The sequence below is a fragment of the Anopheles bellator genome, chromosome 2 (genome assembly GCF_943735745.2).
Source record: "Anopheles bellator chromosome 2, idAnoBellAS_SP24_06.2, whole genome shotgun sequence".
NCBI lineage: Eukaryota > Metazoa > Arthropoda > Insecta > Diptera > Culicidae > Anopheles > Anopheles bellator.
The window spans coordinates 14,766,438-14,787,950 of record NC_071286.1 but is presented as its reverse complement, the minus strand read 5'-3'; the positions used below and the strand labels follow the sequence as shown (position 1 = coordinate 14,787,950).

At 53.2% G+C, this 21,513-nt stretch overlaps 3 protein-coding genes across 4 annotated transcripts in view; 1 reads left to right on the top strand and 2 right to left on the bottom strand.

Annotated features, from left to right (window-relative positions):
* LOC131211339 (glucose dehydrogenase [FAD, quinone]-like) overlaps positions 1–9,446 on the bottom strand; it is a 34,144-nt gene extending 24,698 nt beyond the window's left edge. The window contains exon 1 of the mRNA XM_058204765.1: positions 9,034–9,446. Within this exon, the coding sequence (XP_058060748.1) occupies positions 9,034–9,446 (413 nt within the window). The remainder of the gene's footprint in view (positions 1–9,033) is intronic.
* The window catches only part of LOC131212908 (flotillin-2), a 129,853-nt gene that overhangs the window by 87,532 nt on the left and 20,808 nt on the right, over positions 1–21,513 (top strand). The gene's annotated exons all lie outside the window — the stretch shown is intronic.
* On the bottom strand, positions 13,700–21,409 carry LOC131212903 (glucose dehydrogenase [FAD, quinone]-like). Of its 2 annotated transcripts, none has more exons than XM_058206984.1 (3): positions 21,272–21,409; positions 19,840–20,171; positions 13,700–15,308 (listed from the first exon to the last, which is right to left on the bottom strand). In XM_058206984.1, exons 2-3 carry the CDS (start codon positions 20,128–20,130, stop codon positions 13,719–13,721), a joined length of 1,881 nt encoding a protein of 626 aa, XP_058062967.1. In that variant the 5' UTR covers positions 20,131–20,171; positions 21,272–21,409; the 3' UTR covers positions 13,700–13,718. The 2 variants fall into 2 exon arrangements, with proteins under 2 accessions (XP_058062967.1, XP_058062966.1); XM_058206983.1 differs by lacking the exon at positions 13,700–15,308 and adding an exon at positions 15,449–17,093.

Sequence of the window (21,513 nt, the reverse complement as noted above, 5' to 3'; positions counted from 1 at the left end):
AAATTGCTCCTTACGGACTCGCTCACGAGGGGGCTCGTTTTGCATTGTCGATATTGTTGCCAATCAGCTGCAAACAGTTGTGAATCGATTCGGTGCTATGAGTCACCGGAGATTCGTATCTCCGCGAAAAGAGGCCCACGAGCAGCTAGGCAACCGAGCGAAGGATCCTGTCCGAGCTTAAAAACTGAACAGGTTTCGTCCGTAGCTCGTGCTAGCGTTTCGTTTGCTTAAGTTCAAGGAGAGGTTTGAAATTTGAATTTCTGTTATGAAATGGCACGTCAAACGGTGAGATGCCACATTCCCAGAAATGGGAGGTAGTTTATCGACGTGTCAAAATGTTGTTGTTGCAAATCGTGACCCATCTGGAACACCCCCATTCTATCGGTTGTGACCGGCGTCGCCAATCGCTTTCGACATCCATTTCGGAGGAGTATGTGAAACGTTTGCGTCTACCAAATGGTTGGGAACTGTGGCAACGACGCATGCAGGGGAATTGTGTCAAACAAATCATCACTTCAGTGCAAACAGTTCAGTACATCGCAGTCGGTGGAGCGCGCCGGGTGAAGAAATTTTGGGTTTCTCGAACAACAACACGGAACCTGTTGACCATCTGTACGTCCTACTTCACCTTCTGTGACTGTGACGCACTCTGCCGCGACGTCGTCGATCGTCGAAAGCAGTGAAGGTCAGCGTTCGCGACTAGGTACCAGCTGGCTGGCTGGACGGTAAACTTGGCTTCGACCGGTTAACGACGATGTTTGCGCTCACGTGACCAACATGTGTACCAGCCGCAGTCGAGTGCTTCCGTTCAGTCACGTCCCCGACTGTTGCATCAGGTTGCCAGTATGTTGGTCACAGCTGCTTGGTCCAGTGCCCTGTCCCGGATGCCTCACAGTCTTGGTTGTGATCGTGGATTGGAGCTTCGAGCCGGTTACATTGAACTTGTTCAAGCAACTTTCACGTCTTCCACATCTTCTCACAGATTCCGGCAATTTGATTCCGGTCCATGGTCGGCGCTAATGCCACCCGCGTTAGCCGACGAAACGGCGAATGTGTCTGTAATTTGGGGCCACCTTGGACGACCTCTTCGATGGTCATTGGAGATGCAAGCAATCTCTCTGCCCCTGTCTCGAGTGCCTCTGAGCGGAACGCGGCTCGTAGAGCTGCTGTCTCCCAGAGTCAGGTGCGTATGATCGCTGCCTCACGTACGCATACTTCTGTCAACCTTGACTGGGTACATTGTAATCGGTGCAACCCTGCGATGCTGGTACCTGGCGGGCGCCCTCTGGCGGTGGTAACGGTGACGTAACGGCAACAGTAGTACCAATTGGTCGTTACATTTGATCGTGGCAGCGATCATTAAGTGATTATGTGGATTTTAACCAACATTAACAGTAGCACGGTTGCTCTCCTTCCTGACCGCTTGCGTTGGGCTGCTACCAGAGCTGTTGAATTTAAAAGTATGCCTCTCTAGTTCATCAGTTGAATGTTCCTCCATTTCTCACTCTCGCACTTCTTCTCGCCACTAATGAGTTGCTTTGAATATCAGGAATCCATCGTGACTAATTGATGTCGGTTGTTGGTCACCGAAGCGCTGTCAATGTTTGCTGGTCTTTTAGTGGTTTTCCAACACCCTTCACCAAGTGCAGTAGCAGGTAGCGGCCGACGGCCATACGTTGGCCTTGTTCTCGTTTATTCCGCCATCTCACGGCATCTCTTTAGATGCAATGGACACGGCCAGGCAGGCAGGCAGGCAGAGCATAAGCAGAGTAATCGTCTAGCGTGTTTGATAGTTGGCGAACGGTGACCAAGTAGGAACCAATCCTTTTACACGCTCGATTGGAGCGTGAGGAGTAAATTGCAAAGCCCAAAGCGGACGTCACGGACGGTCCCACGGCGGCATGATGCTTGTTCCGCCGCGCCGAGTCTGGGAAGGTCGTCTCGACGCCACATCATGTTTAAGCCTCGGTCACACCTCCGGTGAAGATGAGATGTTGCATTTTTCAATGAACGATCAATCATCCACGAACACACTTCTTATAAACAGAGCCCCAGAGCCAGCCAAGGATGATTTGCCAACCGAGGCCCGAGGGCTAGGGCATTGTTGGGGCCCCAGTTTCTATTTCTATTTCCAGTTTTCCGAAATCCTACTGTTTTGGCCAATAGCTAATCGAAGTGGAGGCCACCGTCGGGGTTGCTTGTTGTTTTAAATTTCTTCCAACAGCGCGTGGCGAGTCTATCATGGCCCTCAATCTCCGATCGGTGCTGTGGTAATTCCCGGCACGACATGGCGTCCTCCCGTTGATGCTCCCTTCGTAACAACATGTCGGTTTAACTGGCGACTTCGACACTCACGCGGGGCGATGCATTTCTCTCCCCCGGTTGCAAGTGAACGATTACGTTACCGAGCGGGGCTATACGATTTCACGGTGGGGTCTGTTCTACAAAAGCGCATCGCAGCCCTTATGCAACGCGCACTGACGAGGGCCGGAGGGCTTCCTCACCAACAACAACGGCGCCGGCCCGTTATATCTCGGGAGAAAGTGAAGTGGCGTCGGTGTCGGCATACTAAGCGTCAGCAAACGAACTGCACGAAAGTTACCCGGCGCGTTACGCGTTAATTGAACCTTCCATGCAAATCAGTCATCGGGCAGAAGCGGATTGCGTTGGAGTGTAGTCATGTAATAGGAGCGATGGGTTCTCTCCGCTACTGTTCCGCTAATGACTGCGGTTAGATGGTGATAAATCGTTGGGCTCACTTCCGGTCAGCACCGCCGGTTACTCTTCTTCAAAGCTCAGCAGCTCAGCAATAGCCAATGTGAAAGGCACCAGTATCAGGGCCAACAGGACTCCACGAGCTTTATGCTGGATTTTCTGTGCTGAAAGTTCATGGAGCCCAAGAAACCGGTTCGACTGGTGGTGCCCCGCGGGTTGAAAGAAGTGGTGGCCCGTTGAGGTAGGTCTGCATCGAAACACACTTACTCCCTGTGGCCCGTGGGCCAATTTAACTCATAAAACTTTATAGCACACCGCGTGGCAGAGCCGTCGTGCACTCTTTACAACTGGACCAATAACACACACGTCTCGATGGGGCCTCGAGGAAAACGTGCCGCAAAGGACATCGGACCCCGGGGCTCGATTATGTAATGTCTTCACTGTCAACCCCCGAAAGTACTGGATCGAACGTGGAACGTAAGACAGTAACTTAAACTGAATCTCTTAAGATGTCTCCAAAACGTGTCTCCCGATTCGGATCGATCCTTAAACGATCCCGGCCGCAGAGGGGGTAACAACGCCGTGGCATAATTAATTGTATTAATGGCACTCTGGTGTTAGAATGGCATCATGGCCGCCTGGCATAGCCGCCGGTGACAGTTGTGCGACACCTTGACCGTAATTAGACTTTAGACACTTTCGATTGACTTTCAAAAACCAAAACAAAAAAGCCAGAATGTGAACCTCTGGTTCGCTTGCCCGAAGGCATGTTGGGGTTAGTTTTTTGCTGCAGATGCTGACGCCACGGTTAATAGGTGTCCAACACCTTGCCCGAGGTCTTAAATTGTTATGTCTTTCGGGCTGCATCCTCGCCGACACGGAACTATTACCGGTGGCCTCCGGTCGCGTTAGACCGGAGCTAAAGTTCAAGTTCAATCACGAGTAGTTAGTATCCGAAAGGAGATGTACCGCACCGGAGGCGCCGCACTGTCTAATGGCTCCATCCGAAAAACCCATAAAAGCTGCGGACCCAGTCCAATGGTCAGTCCGTTTCTTTTTTTGCCAGTTCTCTTCCTTCTCGGCAGATTTAATTGACGATCGCATTCGACGATCTGCGCGCCGATAGAGAGCAAGCGTGCGTGCGTTCGTGAACTTGACACTGACAGCTACTACTACGCCCGGAGCACACCGGACTGGGGCTCGCAGTTTGGCCTTTTTTTATCTTTCTTTCCTCTGGCTGAAGGTGTTTAGGGGCAACCTTCACTTCACGGAAGGCGTTTCATTGAGAGCGCTGGGGGTCTAGTAGGGCTCAGCGAGACAAAACACCGAAAAACCTGCTTCGGACATCACTACCGGCCCGTGGGTCGGTCGCGGGTCTGCGGTGATATAATCTCGCTTTGATGGTGGCACGTTTTAATTACTCTTCCACATTAGATTGCGCGCAGGGTCATGGCACAGCACAGTGCAGCGTGATCATGAAGGGAAGGTCTGGGCGATGGGTTAAGTTGCTATACCTCTTGACCTGGCAGCGCATGTGCAGATCTCGTATACCGATTGCCTTCCTATTTAAGACAAGCAAGTTGGCCGTAACCCACGGTCTCTTGTTTGTCCAATTGATCACCGAGACCTATTTGAGGGTTTAACTACTAATCTTCTTGTATAGCTGCATTGGCCTTCTCTGGCGTATTAAGCACCCGAAAATGGAGTTTATGCCAGGAAGTCGGTTAAGACAAGCCATCAGTGGACCCTGATCAACCTACCAGTAACCTTCCATGACCGGATTCGTGTCACTCCGCGGAACTTTTACCATTTGTTTACGTTTTCGTAGTCGAGGTGTTCACCAAACAGGTATGCTGGCCAGGACCAACCCACAACGAATCTAATGAATATATGCATCCGTTTGTTCGAATCATAAATAAAATGTCTGTTAATCGAATTAATATGAAGAAGCATACGATCGTTTGGGGAAGACCTTTCGGTTGAAAATACAAAATATGCATAATTTTCAGTCGCCGAACCTCCATCAATCGTTTAAATGGCTTGTCCAACATGTATTTTTCGATCATCGTTTCACGTCGAATTTATTCACAAACTAACCCGGACAAAAGCACGTCAACTGATGTAACCAAAGTCGACGCCATTCCTGCACCCTTCGAAACGTCGGAGGTCTGGGGTCGGCGCAGTAAAAATAGGAACCCCTGACACCTGCTGGACCATAATAATGAATACATTCTGGAATTGGCGCGAAAATGGGCTACAAAGTAACGGAACGGAGAATGCTGGAAATTATCGTGTCTCGGTTGATAATGCCCTAGTTTCGTGATTCGGTGCCTGGTGCCATCAGGAACTACCAGAGCACAGAACTAGCGGGACATGTAGGCAACGGTGTGCAACCCGTACCCGTTCACACACAAGCAGACTCAGATTCACTCAACCCAAGCTAAGGGTTGCTGACGATGATCATCATCATCATTAGGGTGGCAGACGCAGTTTATGAAAGTGAACATACTACATGAGACGATCGTTGCCGAGACTCAGCCAAGGTTTTTCCGCGGAATTTTCGCGATTTGGTTGCAAAAACGATTTACAAAAATCACAAACCAGTCACGAGTGATGGGCTTTAGATAACATAACGATCCAAATGTTTGCGTCAGTGAAAACGGTTTGTTGTGGGAAAGCATGAACCGGCAACTTTAATAATTTATGCATTCGTTTTCTCGTCAATCGGTGATGATGATGCTCATTAATTTTCCCTACGGGGTGCCATAAATCTTCGTTCGGGAAAAGAAATCTGAATAGGCATCAAATGGGAACAATGCTCCAGATGGGGTAGAATGGGATTCGGCAACGATTGGACCATGTAGTTTCCCGATCCAGCACCCGAAAGGTTCGACTTTTATCGCCGCGCTGTGAGCACTTTTCCACTGGAACATCCGGAAACTTCCGCAGCACACACGGTTCCGGCGCGGGCGCGTTATGCTCGCGTGCACAAACTGAATTTTAAATGCAACGTTATCGGTCGAACGGCGGAAGTACCGTATGCTGCGCCGGCGGAACGGTCACTTTCGTTCACCATTTCTTGGTTGCGCGCGGCGTGGGTTCAGACGTGGACCACCAACTTGCGGTCAATTCGAGAGACAGTCTTTTGTACCCAGATGCCATCTAAAAACCAGCAACTCTATCAGAGGTTCGGTAACGATCACTTGAGGATGCACTTTTTGGCGGTACCCGTGATTTTGGCGTTTCATTTGGTAAACATTTTCCATTCGCAAAAACGCGCGGAAACCGACGGAGCACATCCGAAGCCCCGCTCTCCAACTAATGACACTTCCCTGACCTTTGGGGCGCGGTGCGCCTCATGGGGAACGACTTTACGGCCCGGGTTTCAAGTACTTCGACCCAAGTGTTCCGGTGTCAAACAATCGTTAGCCACTTACTGGGTCGAAAAGTTGTCATCCACGCTACTCCAGCGGTCGTCGTCGGCCCCGTCGGGTTTTTTGCCTTCCATCTGTCGATCAACCGTTTTTTGATAATCTTCAGCAGCCTTTACCTTCAATGGGCCAAGTTCAATGTATCGCGCAGCCCAATTTAACACCCGAATGACCGCATAAGATGAAGCGAGCGAATTGAGAAAGGGAAATCTCAGACTGCCGAATCATCGCTCTCCGCCGTAGACGACGGCAAACAACGGCCGCGCTGAAGAATCTGTAAAACCTGTGCACGTCTGTGCAGCTTCCAAGGTGCTCCGGTCCGGGAAGGTAACACTCGGTCCGTGCGCCGGTGAAGGCTTTCGATTGGGAGAAAAGGTCGACACTGTCCCCATTCCGGACCCCGGCGGATATCGAATGAAGTGATTTTATTTGATAAATCGTTCCTGACCCGATCACCCGGGACGGGATTGTGTAGCGCAATTCGCTAAGCACTTTGCCAATTTGTTGGCTTGCTTGCGCGGTCTCTTGGGGCCGGCATCTAGCACAAAGTGCTCGACCGTACCATTTAAACGTTATCGATTGCTGTTTCTCTTTCAAAGCATCATTAATGCTCCGCGTTGCGCTGCGGAGCACTAATCACGGCGCACAGATTGAGATAGTTCCGATAATCGATGTCGGTGTATCGGGCGTGATTGATTGATATGCCGAGCGACCAGAACAATAGACCAAAAGGCTCTCCAGCACCATCCGGACTGGTTGCTGGCTGAAGCATAATTATTATAATACCCCACTAGGCAGCATTTTTTTATTGGCACAATACAGCAATCCTTCATCAACGGCGCGGTGCTAACGCATTTCAACACCTGGCGGGCGCGGCCCTCGTGGAATGCGTTTCTGTGGAGATGAAATGATTATACAAAAATGACGATTGGCCTAAAGAGTGAGCTTTTTTTCTGCGCTCCGGCGATGCGTCGATTAATTCACAGGCGAGCCACAGCAGAACACAGCTCGTTAGGTCGGTAGGTGATCGTCGACCGCCCGCTGAAGAACGGTATAATATTTTGGGAAACCCACCGTAGAGGGACGGGTCTGCAAAAAAAATAAACCCCGAACGCCGACGACCTCATCATCCGGACCGGTTCGGAGGTCCTCAACATCATTCCATATGTTCCCATGATCGACTGACCTCATTCAGCGCTGGCACAGCTGGCTTGCCTACGCTTCCTTGAGCAGATTGAATAATCCATCACCAGATGGGGCCGATAGCGCTGACAAAAAACGCAGAACCAAATTCTTCGGCGGTGGCTCGATCACAACAACAGCGCGAAACTTGTTACCCTTTATCTCTTAATTTTCTGATCCGCGATGAGGTAATACCATAGCGGAAAAGATTAGCACAAAGTGGTATAAATTAGGAAGCTTTCAACAACAACCTTTTAAATCGTGCATCTACGGAGATTAATCGGGATCATACTGTGAGCCTTACTTTACGACCACTCTTTCACTCACGATAACGCTCACGAGCCAAAATAATTTAAATTACAGCGAACTTCCAGCGATTTTAATACGATCGAAAAGTGATAAAATTGGTATGTACCACACAAGGGGCACGCTGTTCGTGTCGTGTGCTTCGGTCACTTACGTGGCCCGAATTGCGCACGTTTTATGCCGATGATTCCGTCGTTTCGAAACACTGCGTGACACACCACCCCAGGCCACAGTCTGTCGTTTAATTTTTGGGGAAGACCGATTCCGGTAAATTAATGCGAACAGTATTCGGAATGCATTAGCAATCAACCGGTTATACAATGGGCCAAGATTCGTACCAAAATGCGCGCGCACCGTGTGTGACGCCTCCGGGTGGTGTTTGGAACCGCCAAAAAGCGTTTCCGTTTTAATAAACTTAAACCCACGATGTTTAGTGCTGTGATATACTCGCGGCACCGGGAAAAAGTTCCTGAACTAATGAGTAGCGCTCGAGGTTATCCCACCTTGAGGAGGGGGGCAGGAACTCAATTTCGCGCGTCCTAAATTCCGCCTGTCAGCTGAAGACTGTCCTGCAACCAGAAGAAGGTCAACAAAATTCAGGATTCTTCGAAGGAATTCATACATGCCCACCTGGGGTATTGTGAAATAGGCCATGAAGACCCCACCCGAATCTCCTAATCGATCATTAAACATCGTTCTGGGAGGTGCCCAGGAGGTGAATTCAGTGTGTCAGCCGAAGGTCGCACCACTTGATTGCACGTGCACGCCGAAATCTCAACACTTAGCACTTTCCAAAGCCACCACGCTCCTTGAGACTTGAGTCCGTGCAGCCACGGCGGCAGCCTTACGCAATTGCACTTCTTGTTAATCGATACGGCAACGATTACGCCAACCTCCGACGCTGGTTGGTTTTGAATGTTGGTCCGACCGTCCACACGCACGGACGGAATATCTCCAGTCAGGGTCAGTTCTTGCGGCCCTCTGTGTCCGATGACTCTCGAGGCTAGTACCTCCCTAGTACACCCCGGTGATGTGTCCGTACACGCCCCACCGACCCACTCATATCGCAACAGCAACTCTTAAAAGAAACGACCGCACGGTCGGCGCGCAGAATGCAACCTTAATTGCTGCAAAAAAGTGCATCGGCGGTCGACTGTGTTGCGTTAGCGCAGCGAAGTCGCAGCCGAGTCTAATGTCAGCCAACCGCAGCCAACCGACGAAGGCGAGTCGTTTGGCGACTTTCCGAAATAGTAGAAATCGTAGAGAATGGCATCCAGCCAGCCAGCTCCACGGCTGAGCCGCTCCAGCCACCCGCGGGTCGCCATGTCGCAACTCGTCTTGCAACTATTTGCAGTGCGCGGACCACGATCACTACCAGCACACCGGAGCCGCAACCTACCTGTACTTCCAATCCAGCTTGCTCTTGTGCAGATACAACGATAGAATGGGAACGTCCGAGATCTCCGTCTCGTGGCCACCGGCCTCCAGCAGCAGCACCTTCCAGTCACCGATCTCCGAGAGCCGCGAAGCGACGACCGCTCCAGCGGAGCCGGCGCCCACCACTATGAAGTCGTACTCCCGGTCCACCTCGGGCACGTTGAACGGCCGGTTCTCCGGATCGAACAGATCGTAGTTGTAGTACGCCAGCGAGGCGATCAGTATGGGCACGATGGCCAACTTGCCCACCCCAATCACGGCCGACGCGGTACTGATAGCGGCCCCAACCGCGGCCGTAATCCCGGCCGCAGCCGGTGTCGCCTTGAGGGCAGCTCCCGCCAGCAGCGGGACCAGCTTTGCAAACGCCACCGCCATAGTGCGACGCGATGTCCTAACTTTTCGTGGGCCTTCGTTTGTGTCCTAACGTGCTGGCCGGGAGTGTGAGCACAGCGCTCGCCTCGCCTTGGAGAAACTTTTGACACTTGGGTGCAACAAGCTCGCATCACCACATCAGCAGCAGCAGCAGCAGCCCGACGGCATCACCCGTCCTCCGGCATCCGGATTTTAATTTGCACACCAAAAGTTACTCGCCCCAAAACCGCATCGGGCCGCGACCGACCGAACCGACCGATCTTACACTTTCACCGAATTTTTCACTCGCATGTCGCGCCAAGCGGTCGGCGGTTTCTAGCGTTTCACCCAAATCACCATCGGCGTCGTCAGCGTCTTGAGCGGCCGCTAATTTGTTGCCCTTATTGCTTGGGGATGCTTCGATGCCACGAGCTACGGGGCCGCGTTTCCCAGCTTCGAGAGAATCAATTATGCACTTTGCTGTTGCTACCGAAGATGATCGCGGGAAAGGAAAGCGAACGCAGCTCGAAAGCGACTCGAGGTGGGCTCCGAATAACTACCGACCGATCGCACCGATCTCCGACTGCAGACTGATCGAACGAGCCCGACGCAGCACGTGGATTATGCAATTTGGAGGCGCACTCCGGTCTCCGGTTGTTGTTGGTGGTGGTGGTGGTGGTGATCGTGTTTAACGCTGCGAATCGGCCAAGTGCGGAACAAACGCACGATCGTGACAACAACGCGTGCCTCACACAAACAAACACGCTGGTTAAGGAACAACCGCGAATCTCATCTCGGAACCGTGTTCCGCGTTGTTTGTGCCGGTAGCAACTTCTGGCACCACGACACGACGCACACCCTCAGAGCTGATCGTCAGCTGATCGTGTGGAGGTGCGTCTCGCCGAACAAACTCGCTGGTGTTGGTGAGCGTTCGAAGCTGCGCCCAGAGAATCTTGCGAAAGCTTCTGACAACGAGAAAGCTTCGGGGCCGGTTGGCCGCCAGCTGATGTGTTTTATTGCTCTAACTAGTGCCACCATTGTTGTGTGCTGCGGAGCAAGATTAAGGTGGTTTTGTTTTTACTGCGTTTTGATTTGTCATCGTAGTGCGATTCTAAGGAGAGCGACTACCGGTTCGTTCGAGGTTAAGCTGTTTGTGTGGCGAAGACTGAAGGATGGCTGGTCACACCAAATCAGCCTCTGGTTTTTATACGTTTCACGAAACGCAGCCAGCTAATCGAGCTGTGGAAACACAAGTGGCCATCATAACAACAACGCTCATTTGTATTAGCTGTTTATGGATAAAGCTTAACGTCAGCGTGTAAAGTTGACAGCACTCCGTGTTTACTGCGGAGCACGTGTCTGCACGTCATCCAATCATCATCCTATTCTTCGAAGAGAACACACCCAGTAACCTCAATCGATGGATTTGGGTTAGGCTCTAAAAGAAAGTAAATCTCCAAATCTGTGTTTACTTCTAATGCCACCGGTGAGCCCGAGTGCTGTGAAATGTGGAACACCCTGTGGAACATTTTAAAAAGTCTGATTAGCTAATTTGCCTCCATAAACACGAATGATCAACACCTCTCTTCCAAGCATTCGCTTAATGGCGGCTTCCTTTTCCACCTATACTTTCGCGCACGTCCATTTTCTTCGACTTTCCTGTTCGACTTTAATCGGCCGATTTATTGATAGTGTTGTGATAAATGTTCCGGCAAATGTTCCGATGTTCGGCCGTTAGCGAAAAGGGAAATGTTCCGTGCTGCGTTAGATCCGTGTTGGGGTCGGGTTTCTTCGACGGCTTCCGCAACCTGTTCCGCGTTGCTTTGAATGGCGAATGATGTGGGGCCCTCTGATACGCGCGAACCCAGAAGTGTGTAGGCAGCGGGCCTCAAGTTTTATGCGTGCCGCCCCGACTGCGCCTCGGACTCCGGTAGCACATATCGAAATGCGCAACACTTGCTTGAGAGCGTCTATTTTGGCCCAAACCACACGTCTACCCCACGACCACAAACCGTTTGTTCGGTGATGGGTCGATTGATTTATCGAAACACCAGACGGAGCCGGCCACAACGGTTCCGGCTCGGGGTGCGCTTCCTGGCGGTAATGAAAAGTTAGAAGCGATAAAATATGCACCGTTTGATGGGCAGCAGCACAACACTGCTGGGCGAAGAAAAGTTGGGCAAAGCACGAAATCCATCTTCACGCGCCGCACCGAAAACCAATCCATCGAAAGAGAGAGCCACCTATCAAGCGCGCGCCGTAAATTGTATGCTCGCGGCTCGCCTTTGGCTCCGACCCGATGCTGCTTGATGGTTTTATGCAAATAATGATATCGCCGCCAAACGGCAACTCTTTTTCTTCTCTTTCTAGTCGAACCCACCCGAAAACCGAAGAGACCCGACGGGAAGACGTTTAGTCTGAAATTCGTGGTCTCTCGCACACCGCGAATCCGTTTGTTTGTGTGTTCGCGTCAGGCACAAATCAATCAGTTTCCCTTTCGGCCATCCCCTGGTGACCTTCACCGAGGCTCGATCTGCTGGCCCACTGCTGGCGCCGGTTCGATTCGGTAATTCGGTTGACTTGCAGCGGCGTGTTATGCGGACACCGAGCCAATAATCCACCAGGAAAGTGCTTCAACGGTGACACCGGCCCATTACCAAGCCCCCGGCGGGACCGTGGCGTGGCGTGGCCAACCTTGAGCGACCCACTAAACGATACGGATTTTTATTGGTTTTAATTATCTGTTTTGCATGCTGTGGGGCACTAGAAATCAAACAGCCGACGACCTTTACGCATCAAACAGCCGACAGTCCGAGAGATTGGGTAAACAATTCTGCAATCAATTGAATCGTTTTGCCGCCTTGCGTTTGAACATATCGGAAGGCAATTGAAGTACCGCCTAGCATTTGTTCGACCCCATTAACGGCGTCTTAAGAGTGGTAAACAGGGCCGGGATTCTACGGCCGGCAATGTTGGGGCGGTTATCCATCGAATCACCGGCGTTGCTCAATCTCCCCTGAACGTGCACCGCCCAGGTTTCTATGCATTATGGCTTTCGCCTCATTTCGGCCGTAGTGGTCCGGCGTGTTCTTCGTGTCTGCAAGCCCCTCGGGGGTCTGATTGCACCATCATCGCATCGCGCACTGCAACAAGTGCTACTATTTTGGCTGCAGCGCACCAAACGAGTTACCGGCCAGATGCAGACGGCATACACGCAAATGCAAGTCCAGAGCTGCAAGTTGTTGCAGCGAGCGAGCGCACGTAGATGGCGACAGGCACTTAGAAGGCTGTAGATGCGTCCCGTGGACGGGCAGAGTAAACCGGTCGCACCGGCGGCGGCGTTTGGATGCACTTTCTTGAAGTAGTACGTCGCCGATGGTGACAAAATTTGGCAGACGCCGATTGACCGACCGTATGGGGGCGCTTGTCTTTCTTTGTGTCTGTTTAATTATATAATGACAGTGGCTCACCGAGAGTTCCTCCTCCGTACGTGCATGGAAAGTGGGACAGACGAATCGTGGGCCCAATAATCGTCACTTTCCGCGTGTAACACGTTAACTAATCAATACTTTTGGTTTTCGTTACAGGTAAACCAGTAGCGTTAGTGACTGTAGCCCCAGCGTACTGAGGCCGTGCTGTGGCGAGGCGTGCTAAAAAGGATTCAATGGATTGCAGAGTCGAACAGAGCTGCACACGATCACCAACCACACACTTGTGCACCGGTTCATGGGTGGGTGGAGTCCGTATCATCGCTCGGTTAATTTGCTTTTTTCTGTTTCTTTTATGTTTTCGTTTACCATGCCAATATGTCGACAAACTGCGAAATGCAATTTAAATTAAATTTATCGCCCAACACATTGGCAAACGGCCACATTACATAAGCTTTGATGGAATGCGTCCGGCTGGACAGTTTGCGGGTTTACTTACGTGACATACGGTGCACTTTCCCTCCATTTGGGCACCGTAATGAGTAGGATGGACAACGTTTAGGTATTCCTTGTGCCCGTTCGCACCTGCCGTATAGTCGATGATTGATTCACTTTTCCCACTCAAGGACACGCAATGTAAAGGCTGACCCGAGAAAAGCCACAAAATCACGTTTTAAACGGAGTTGTGATGTTTCACGATTCAAACAGCCGTACAAATAAGCTCAACCGGTGCAAAACCGATTCATGCATACTTTTGCATACTTTTAGGCGTAATCGACCGAACCACGTCTTGATTTCGGTTGCACTTCTAGATCAACGAACAACACAATCCGAGTTCCCGATACCCATCCGATTTATTGCCTACCTATTACAGCTCCGTGTGTACGCCAATCTTGACGTTGTGATCTTCCTTGATGAAGTCGGCACCCTTCTCGCCGATCATGATCGTCGGCGCGTTCGTGTTGCCACTCACAATGTCCGGCATGATGCTGGCGTCGACGACACGCAAATTTTGCACGCCTTTCACCTTCAGCCTCGAGTCCACGACGGCGCCCTGGTCTCCTTCCGGGCCCATCTTGGCCGTGCCGGTTGGATGGTAGAGTGTCGTGGACAAGTACCGCGCGTAACACTCCCAGTAGCTGTCCGAGTCGTACTCCAGCCGATCACATTCGTCAATCTTCAGGTGGAACTCCTTCAGCTCGTGGTAGCCAAAGTTTTCCGTTCCGAGCAGCTTCCGGAAGAACCTGATGCCCCGAATGACCGTCTTCACGTCGCGCTGATCATCCAGATAGTGCGCGTGGATGAGTGGTGCATCGTGCGGATTCCCACTACGTAGCTTAACGGTTCCCTTCGATTTCGGATTGAGCAACGTCACGAGCACGGTCAAGATTTCCGACTTTTGGTTCAGCTCCAGCAGCTGCTCGGCGATGGAATCGGTGTACCCGAAGGCCGCCAGAATTTTCTCCATGTCGGGCATTTTCCACGGCTGCAACATGTGATGGTACTGGATGTCCGGGTAGAGCGCCGCCGGGCTTTGGGTGTTGACGAACGCCACCAAATCGGTGGCCCCGATCGTAGCGAACGTACCCAAACCGTAGCGCACGTAGCTGAAGATACTGTCAAGCAGCTCGTCAAAGTGTCGCTCGATCGGTCGCGAACCATGCAGCGACAGGAACAGGGGTACGATCAGATGGTCCTGAAGGTTTTCACCCACCGCCGGCACGTCCTGCACGACGGGAATATCCCAACGGGCCAGTTCTGCGCTCGCGCCCACTCCTGAGAGTTGCAACAGCTGCGGCGTATTAAGAGCTCCGGCCGACAGAATGACCTCCTTCTTGGCGCGTACCTCCTGGCCTGCACTTCCGGGTAAATCGAACGTCACTCCCGTTGCGGTGGTTCCCTCAAAGTTCACCTTCGTAACGTGGGCATGCTTGATGATGTGCAAATTGGGCCGATCTTTGGCAGTGTTCAAAAAAGCCTTCGCCGTGCTCTGCCGCCTCCCTTTGTAGACCGTCCCCTGTGCGACGTTGTACCCGATGTACTCGTCCGCGTTGATGTCCATTATCTCCGGAATGCCCAGCTCCCGGGCGGCCTCCGTGATGACGAGCTTCGTTAGTTCGTTCGACATAAACGAGTTGACCTTCAGCGGACCACCTTCGGCGTGAAACGCGCCTTTCTCCAGCAGCAGATGCTCAGCTCCGTTGTCTTCCGACTTCTTAAAGTACTCCAGCACATTGCTCCAGCCCCACGTCGGGTTCCCCTGTTCCTCCCACCGATCGTAGTCACGACTGTTGCCCCGGACGTACAGCATCAGGTTGTTGCTGCTGCAGCCTCCCAGCATTTTACCGCGCGGCCAGTAGCTCCCGTTCCGGTAGCCCTTGCTGGCCGTCGCACTCTCCTCGGCGTAATAGTTCCACACGTGCGGGCTGTGCATTAAACCGAGCGCCAGATACGGTACCTAATCGTTGCGAATGATACGGATGGTTATGTTCCTGTGTCGTAGAACTTTGGGACAACACAACGAAAGACAGTTACAAGGACACAAACACAGGCACACGAAATGAAACTGAAGCTTAACAACATTTATTGAAAGTGCACAAAATGATTCCCCTTGCGCCGTCCCCTGCCCAAAACCGCTTTAAAGCTCTGTGTGTTTAGCTTCCTGCGCAGCCCAGTCCGCCTTGATCATGTCGGACGCCTTCTCGCCAATCATCATGATCGGAGCGTTCGTGTTGCCGGACACAATGTTGGGCATAATGCTACCGTCCACCACGCGCAAGCCCTCGACACCCTTCACCCGCAGCCTGGCATCGACGACCGCGTCCGGATCCGTGTCCGGTCCCATCTTGGCCGTTCCGACCGGATGGTACAGCGTAAGTGTCATGTGGCGCGAGTAGCACTCCCAGTATTCGTCACTGTCGAACGCCAGCGGATCACACTCGCCAATCGTTACCCGGTGCAGCTCGCCCTCGTGCTCGCGGAACGTGTCCGTCTCGAGCAGCTTCGTTATGCGACGGATTCCACGCAGCACCGTCGCCATGTCGTCCTCGTGCTCCAAATAGCCGCTCACAATCTTCGGTGGCTGGAACTCGTCAAAGTCAGTCGTGGCGAGTGTGATGCGTCCGCGCGACTTCGGATTCAGCAGCACGACGATGGCCATCACCACGTCGGCTTCGGTGGCCGCCTCCAGCATCGACGTCGATATCTCCTCGTTGTAGCCGACCTTGTCGGCAAACATCACCGACTTGCCGGAACCCTTCTCGAACTGGAAAAAGTGGTACTCGATGTCGGCGAACGGATCCGTCGGGTTGAGGGTGTTGATGAACCCAATCACTCCGGTCACCCCGTGCCCGGCCATTGGCCCCGATCGGTCCGTCACGTACTGGAACAAATTTTTGGCCAACTCCAGCGGCGTGTTGTAGTTGGTGGCCGTCGATTTGTGGAACTTGAACATGATCGGCACAAACAGATGGTCCTGCAGATTTTCACCGACCGGCAGATTGACCACGAGCGGAATGCCAACCTGCTCGAGCAGGCCCTTCGGTCCGATACCAGATCGGTGCAGGATGTGCGGTGTGTTGACGGCACCCGTCGCCAGGATCACTTCCTTGCGGGCGTGCGCCACCTTCAGGATCTTGTTGTTCAGCATGAAGTTTACGTACTTGAAGCGCCCGCTGTTCGGTTCACGCTCGACCGTCACGGCCACCGCGTGCTTGATGACGTGCAGATTCGGACGATCCTTCGCCGGCACCAGGAACGCCTTGGCCGGACTGCAGCGCGTACCGTTAACGATCGTGCCCTGGGCGCGCCCGAAGCCCACTTGACGTGCCCCGTTGATATCCGAATTCTTCTCGAAACCAGCCTCGTCGAAGGCTTCCAGCAGGATGTGCCCCAACGGGTGATGCACCGGGAAAGTGTTGACCTTCATGAAGCCTCCAGTGCCATGCAGTGCGCCTCCGTCGCGCCCCATCAGCTCGGGATCCTGATTGTCTTCGCTCTTCCGGAAGTACGGCAACACATCGGCCCAGGCCCAGCCCGGATTACCCAGCGCTTCCCAGCGGTCGTAGTCGCGCGCATTGCCCCGCACGTACAGCATCGCGTTGATGGCCCCGCAACCACCGAGCATCCGGCCCCGCGGCCAAAAGCTGCCATCCTTGGAGCCCTTGCTGGCGTGTGGCGTCACCTCGGCGTAGTTCTCCCAGTCACCGGCCGTTTTCTGGATGGTGAAGAAAGTCTCCGGTATCTGCAAGGCAGGGCATGAAGCGCTTTAGGGTGTTGAGTGTTACGGGGAGTATTAGTTAGGACACTCATTTAGGACAGGATCGGGGTTAATAAGGATTACTACTGCCATCTGGGTCTTTCGGAGAAAGAGAACAACTAAAGCTACGCTACATTCGGGTGCTACACGGCACGGTTACTCTAGGCGTACTCCTGCTTGATGAAGTCGGATCCCATTTCGGCGATCATCATGGTCGGTGCGTTCGTATTGCCACTGACCAGCAGTGGCATGATGCTCGCATCGATCACTCTCAGCCTTCCTACACCCTTGACCCGAAGCCGCGAGTCGACCACCGCCTCCGCGTCTCCATCCGGACCCATTTTCGCCGTCCCGACCGGGTGGTACGTGGTGAAGGTCATGTACCGCACGTAGCACTCCCAGTACCCGTCACTGTCGTACGGCAAGTGCTCGCATCCCGGAATGTTAACGGCAACCAGCTCAGCCTCGGCCGCCCTGAACGCGGCTGTCTTAAGTAGTGCCTGCTGCTTCCGAATCCCCCGAACCAGCGTTCGTAGATCGTCCACTTGGTCGAGATAGTTTGCTTCAATCACCGGCTGCAAGAAGGGGTCGGACCCCGCCAAACGGATGCGGCCACGCGATTTCGGATTCAGCGCGATGATGTGCGAGTGGAGGACCGTCGTCTGTTCGATCGCCTGCCGGATCGAATCAGCGATCGGTTTGGTGTACTCAAAGTTAGCCACCACCAACTTCCCGTAGGCGTCTCCCGGAGGAATGACGATGTTCATGATCTGCACATCCGGCCACGGGTCACTGGCGTTCAGCGTGTTGTAAAACGCCATCAAACCGATGTCGCGGTAGAAGCGGACCCCCGCGCTACGATTCCTCACCGTGAACTCGTACAGACTGTCGACCAGCGCCAGTGGCTCGTCCGCCGGTTCACCCGGCAGTGCATTGAACTGATAAAACAACGGAATGGCCACATGATCCTGCAGGTTGCCTCCCACATTCAGCTCGACCCGAGGCGCGATCCCGAATCGCTGCAACTCCGCTTTCCGTCCAATCCCGGACAGCATCAGCAACTGGGGTGTGTTTATCGAGCCCGCCGCAACGATCACTTCCTTCCGGGCCCGAATGCTCACCGGTTTGTACCCTTCGATTTGAAACCGGACCCCGGTCGCAACGTTTTGGCGATCGAGTTCAAGCTTCAGTGCCATCGCGTGCTTGATCACGTGCAGATTGGCCCGTTCCCTGATCGGGCTGAGGAACGCCTTGGCCGGACTACACCGGGTCCCTCCGATCACCGTGTACTGGCTTCGGCCGTAGCCGATATGCCGGTCGCGGTTGAAATCTGGAAGCCATTCGTAGCCCAGCTCAACCGCAGCTGCCGCCAGGATCTTAAACACCGGATCACTGTCGTCCACGTGCTCGACGTTGAGGTAGCCACCGGCTCGGTGATACTCGGCCCCTCGAACTCCACGCAGCAACTCGGGAACGTTCATATTTTCAGACTTTTTAAACTGCTCCAACACATCGCTCCAACCCCAGCCGTCGTTGCCCAGTTCCTGCCAGCGATCGTAGTCCCGGCGGTTGCCACGCACGTACGCCATCGCATTGATGGCACCCGATCCTCCCAGGGTACGGCCGCGCGGCCAGAATGTGCCGCTTTTCGTGCCGAGACTTGCCTTCACCGAGCGCTGCGCGTGATACGCCCAGTCGACGGCACTGTGCTGCAGCGTGCCCATCAGTGACGCGATCTGGAGTTGTAGGGCAGACAGATTACTGTTCCAGTTCCTACAAAATGGTGCCAATGGTGCATGAGTGCCTCCGAACATTCCGCCGATTCCGGGTGCATAGATCCTTAAAGAGGGGGTGTGCGTTTACCGTGCGGTCATTCCAACGCTTGACCTTAGTGATCTTCCTTAACCATGTCGGACACCTTTTTATCGACGAATGGTGATCGCGCCCCGCTATCTCCGGAGCACCAAGAACGCACAGTTGAGAATCGACGGCGGTCGCGTCATGGTTCCGGTCCCATATTGTTCCGGTTTCAGCCCAAATACTGGTGCCAGTCGCGCCCCCGTTCAACGGCCCCCTGTACCAGTACGCCATCGATCAGAGTCCTTACGTCGTTCTGCATCCATCAGCATTTGACGTTGACGAGTCCAATACGGTTTCGTGCACTTCCATCATCTACGAGCAAGGCCACATGCAGTAGTGGAAATAGGATGTTTGGAATCGGATCGGTATCGTTGATCGTGTGGACGAACCCTGCGAAGCTGTTGATTCCGTTTGAGGTCGTTTGGCGCTAAAGGTGGTTTCTTTCTGACCACATCCGATGAGGTGGATCAGTTTGTAGAATGTTGGTTACTTGATCCTGCAGCTTGCCACCGACAAGCGGATTCGCACTAGTAACTGTCCGTGCAGCCCTACTCCTGTCACTGAAGTCCACCACCATCCGTAATCAACCCTAGCCGTTAGCCGAGTCACGTACACCCAATCGGTGATCGAATTTGGCAAATAAGTAAGCATAAAAGGAATCTGGAGGCCATATGTACAAAGCGTGTAAAGGAGGAGGATGGAACGGTTCGATAGATCTGCATTATCAACCAACACCTTGAGGCGGGTGGGTGCTAAGCATGGGGCGTTATTTTTGTTGTGCGTGACGAAACAGGTCAAACGGACGAGACCCAACCAACACGCAAACGCACCACCGAAGCCGAATGCAGTTCTCGGCCCTCGGCACACTTACCTCGGACTCGATCGGTGGATCGCCACCGGCCTCGAGCAGCAGGACCTTCCAGTCCGGGTTTTCCGACAAGCGGTTGGCCACCACGGACCCGGCCGAGCCCGCGCCAACGATCACGAAATCGTACTCCTCGAGCCCGCGCGCCATGGCCGTCGGTCCGTAGTCCTTGGGCCACATGTCCGGGGGCGAAATCGTACACTGGGCCGCGAGAATGGTCTGCACGAGCAGCGCAAACAGTTGGTTCGCGGGGCCGACGCTCTGCGCGGCACATTGACTATTCAGCAGGGCCTCCATCGTGCGGATCGGCCTCCAGCCGAGTTTTGTATTCTGCGTAGCTAAAAAGAACAGAAAAGTAAATCCGTTAATTCGATCGGTCAGCCCGTCAGTTAGTTTGTTACTGTTGGCCCCGAATGCAAATGTCACTTATCGCCCAGCGGGTCTTATCAAATTGGAGCCGGCAAACAAAATAGCGCCACGATGGTTGTGTCATAAGCTCCCGATGAGACGGCACAATTTTCTCGCCAATGTGCGTTCATAAAATCCTCCGCCATCGCTTATACACCGATGACCGTCACTTGGAACATGTTCTCCGTCTATGTTTTGCCAATCCCTTCCGACGGCAATTCGGTTTTCTTTCTTCCGTTGCATCTTCTGCTTTTGTTTTCTCGCTCGAGACATGGGGCTGACGTAATAACAGCCCATGCCGGCCGGCCGGTGTTTGCCATTCCGTCTTCGATAGTTCTTATTCTTATCAACGCGCGGGACGGGGCTCTGTAGCTCCGAATTTATCGCGTGATAAGCCAGCGCCCAACGTTACACTATTACTCGGCCAATTTTATCAACCTACTCCGAATCCCGTGTATCGATGTTTTGGAGGACATGGATTCGATGTGCCTTCTTTTAAACGTACCACGTCATCGATTGTGACCTTCGACGAAAGTCATTACTGTAAAGGTTCTGTCTGTGTCTTGTCCAATGAGCAGGAAGGTGCGCACGACATACGACACGGTGAAGGTGATTACCGGTTACTTTGCTCGGTAGCGTATCGTTTGCCTCGACCGTGAAGCTTACAACCCGGTTTTTTCTTAGCGCCCTCCACCGGAGGGACAGATAATGGGTTGCACAGCTTCAAGTACACCGTCGGCGATGCACTTGCCACTTAAGCACCCTGCTCCCAGCGCGTTAGTTGCCAATCACTAGAACTTGAAGCGGTGGTCTCGCTATCCCAACGATAAAGGCACCACCGATTACGTAACGGGCACCGCGGTGCCGGTAACTGGGACCGGCTCGGATGATTCACCGAACCTCGTGGTCTGGGCAAAGTGCACAAAGTAAACAAAATGAGGTCAGCTTTCTTTTGACAGCCCGCGACACAACAGCTGACAGAGTGACCGGCACGATCGCAAACCCAAAGCAAACACCAAAACACACTTACATTGACCTTGAGAACCTCGGCAGGAAGATCACCACCGGCCAACAGCACTCCTGAACCGGCTACCACAAAGAACCACTACGAACTGAAGCTACCGGCCCGCGGCCGTTGGCGATCTGGTTCTTCATGCGCCGAACACACAATCACAGCCAAACGCGGCCTAAAAGCAACACTCGCTCGCTCCCGTGTGGTGGTGGCGCTCGGTTCTAGGACTGCGCATTAAAGCCGTTGGGGCTTGGGGCGGA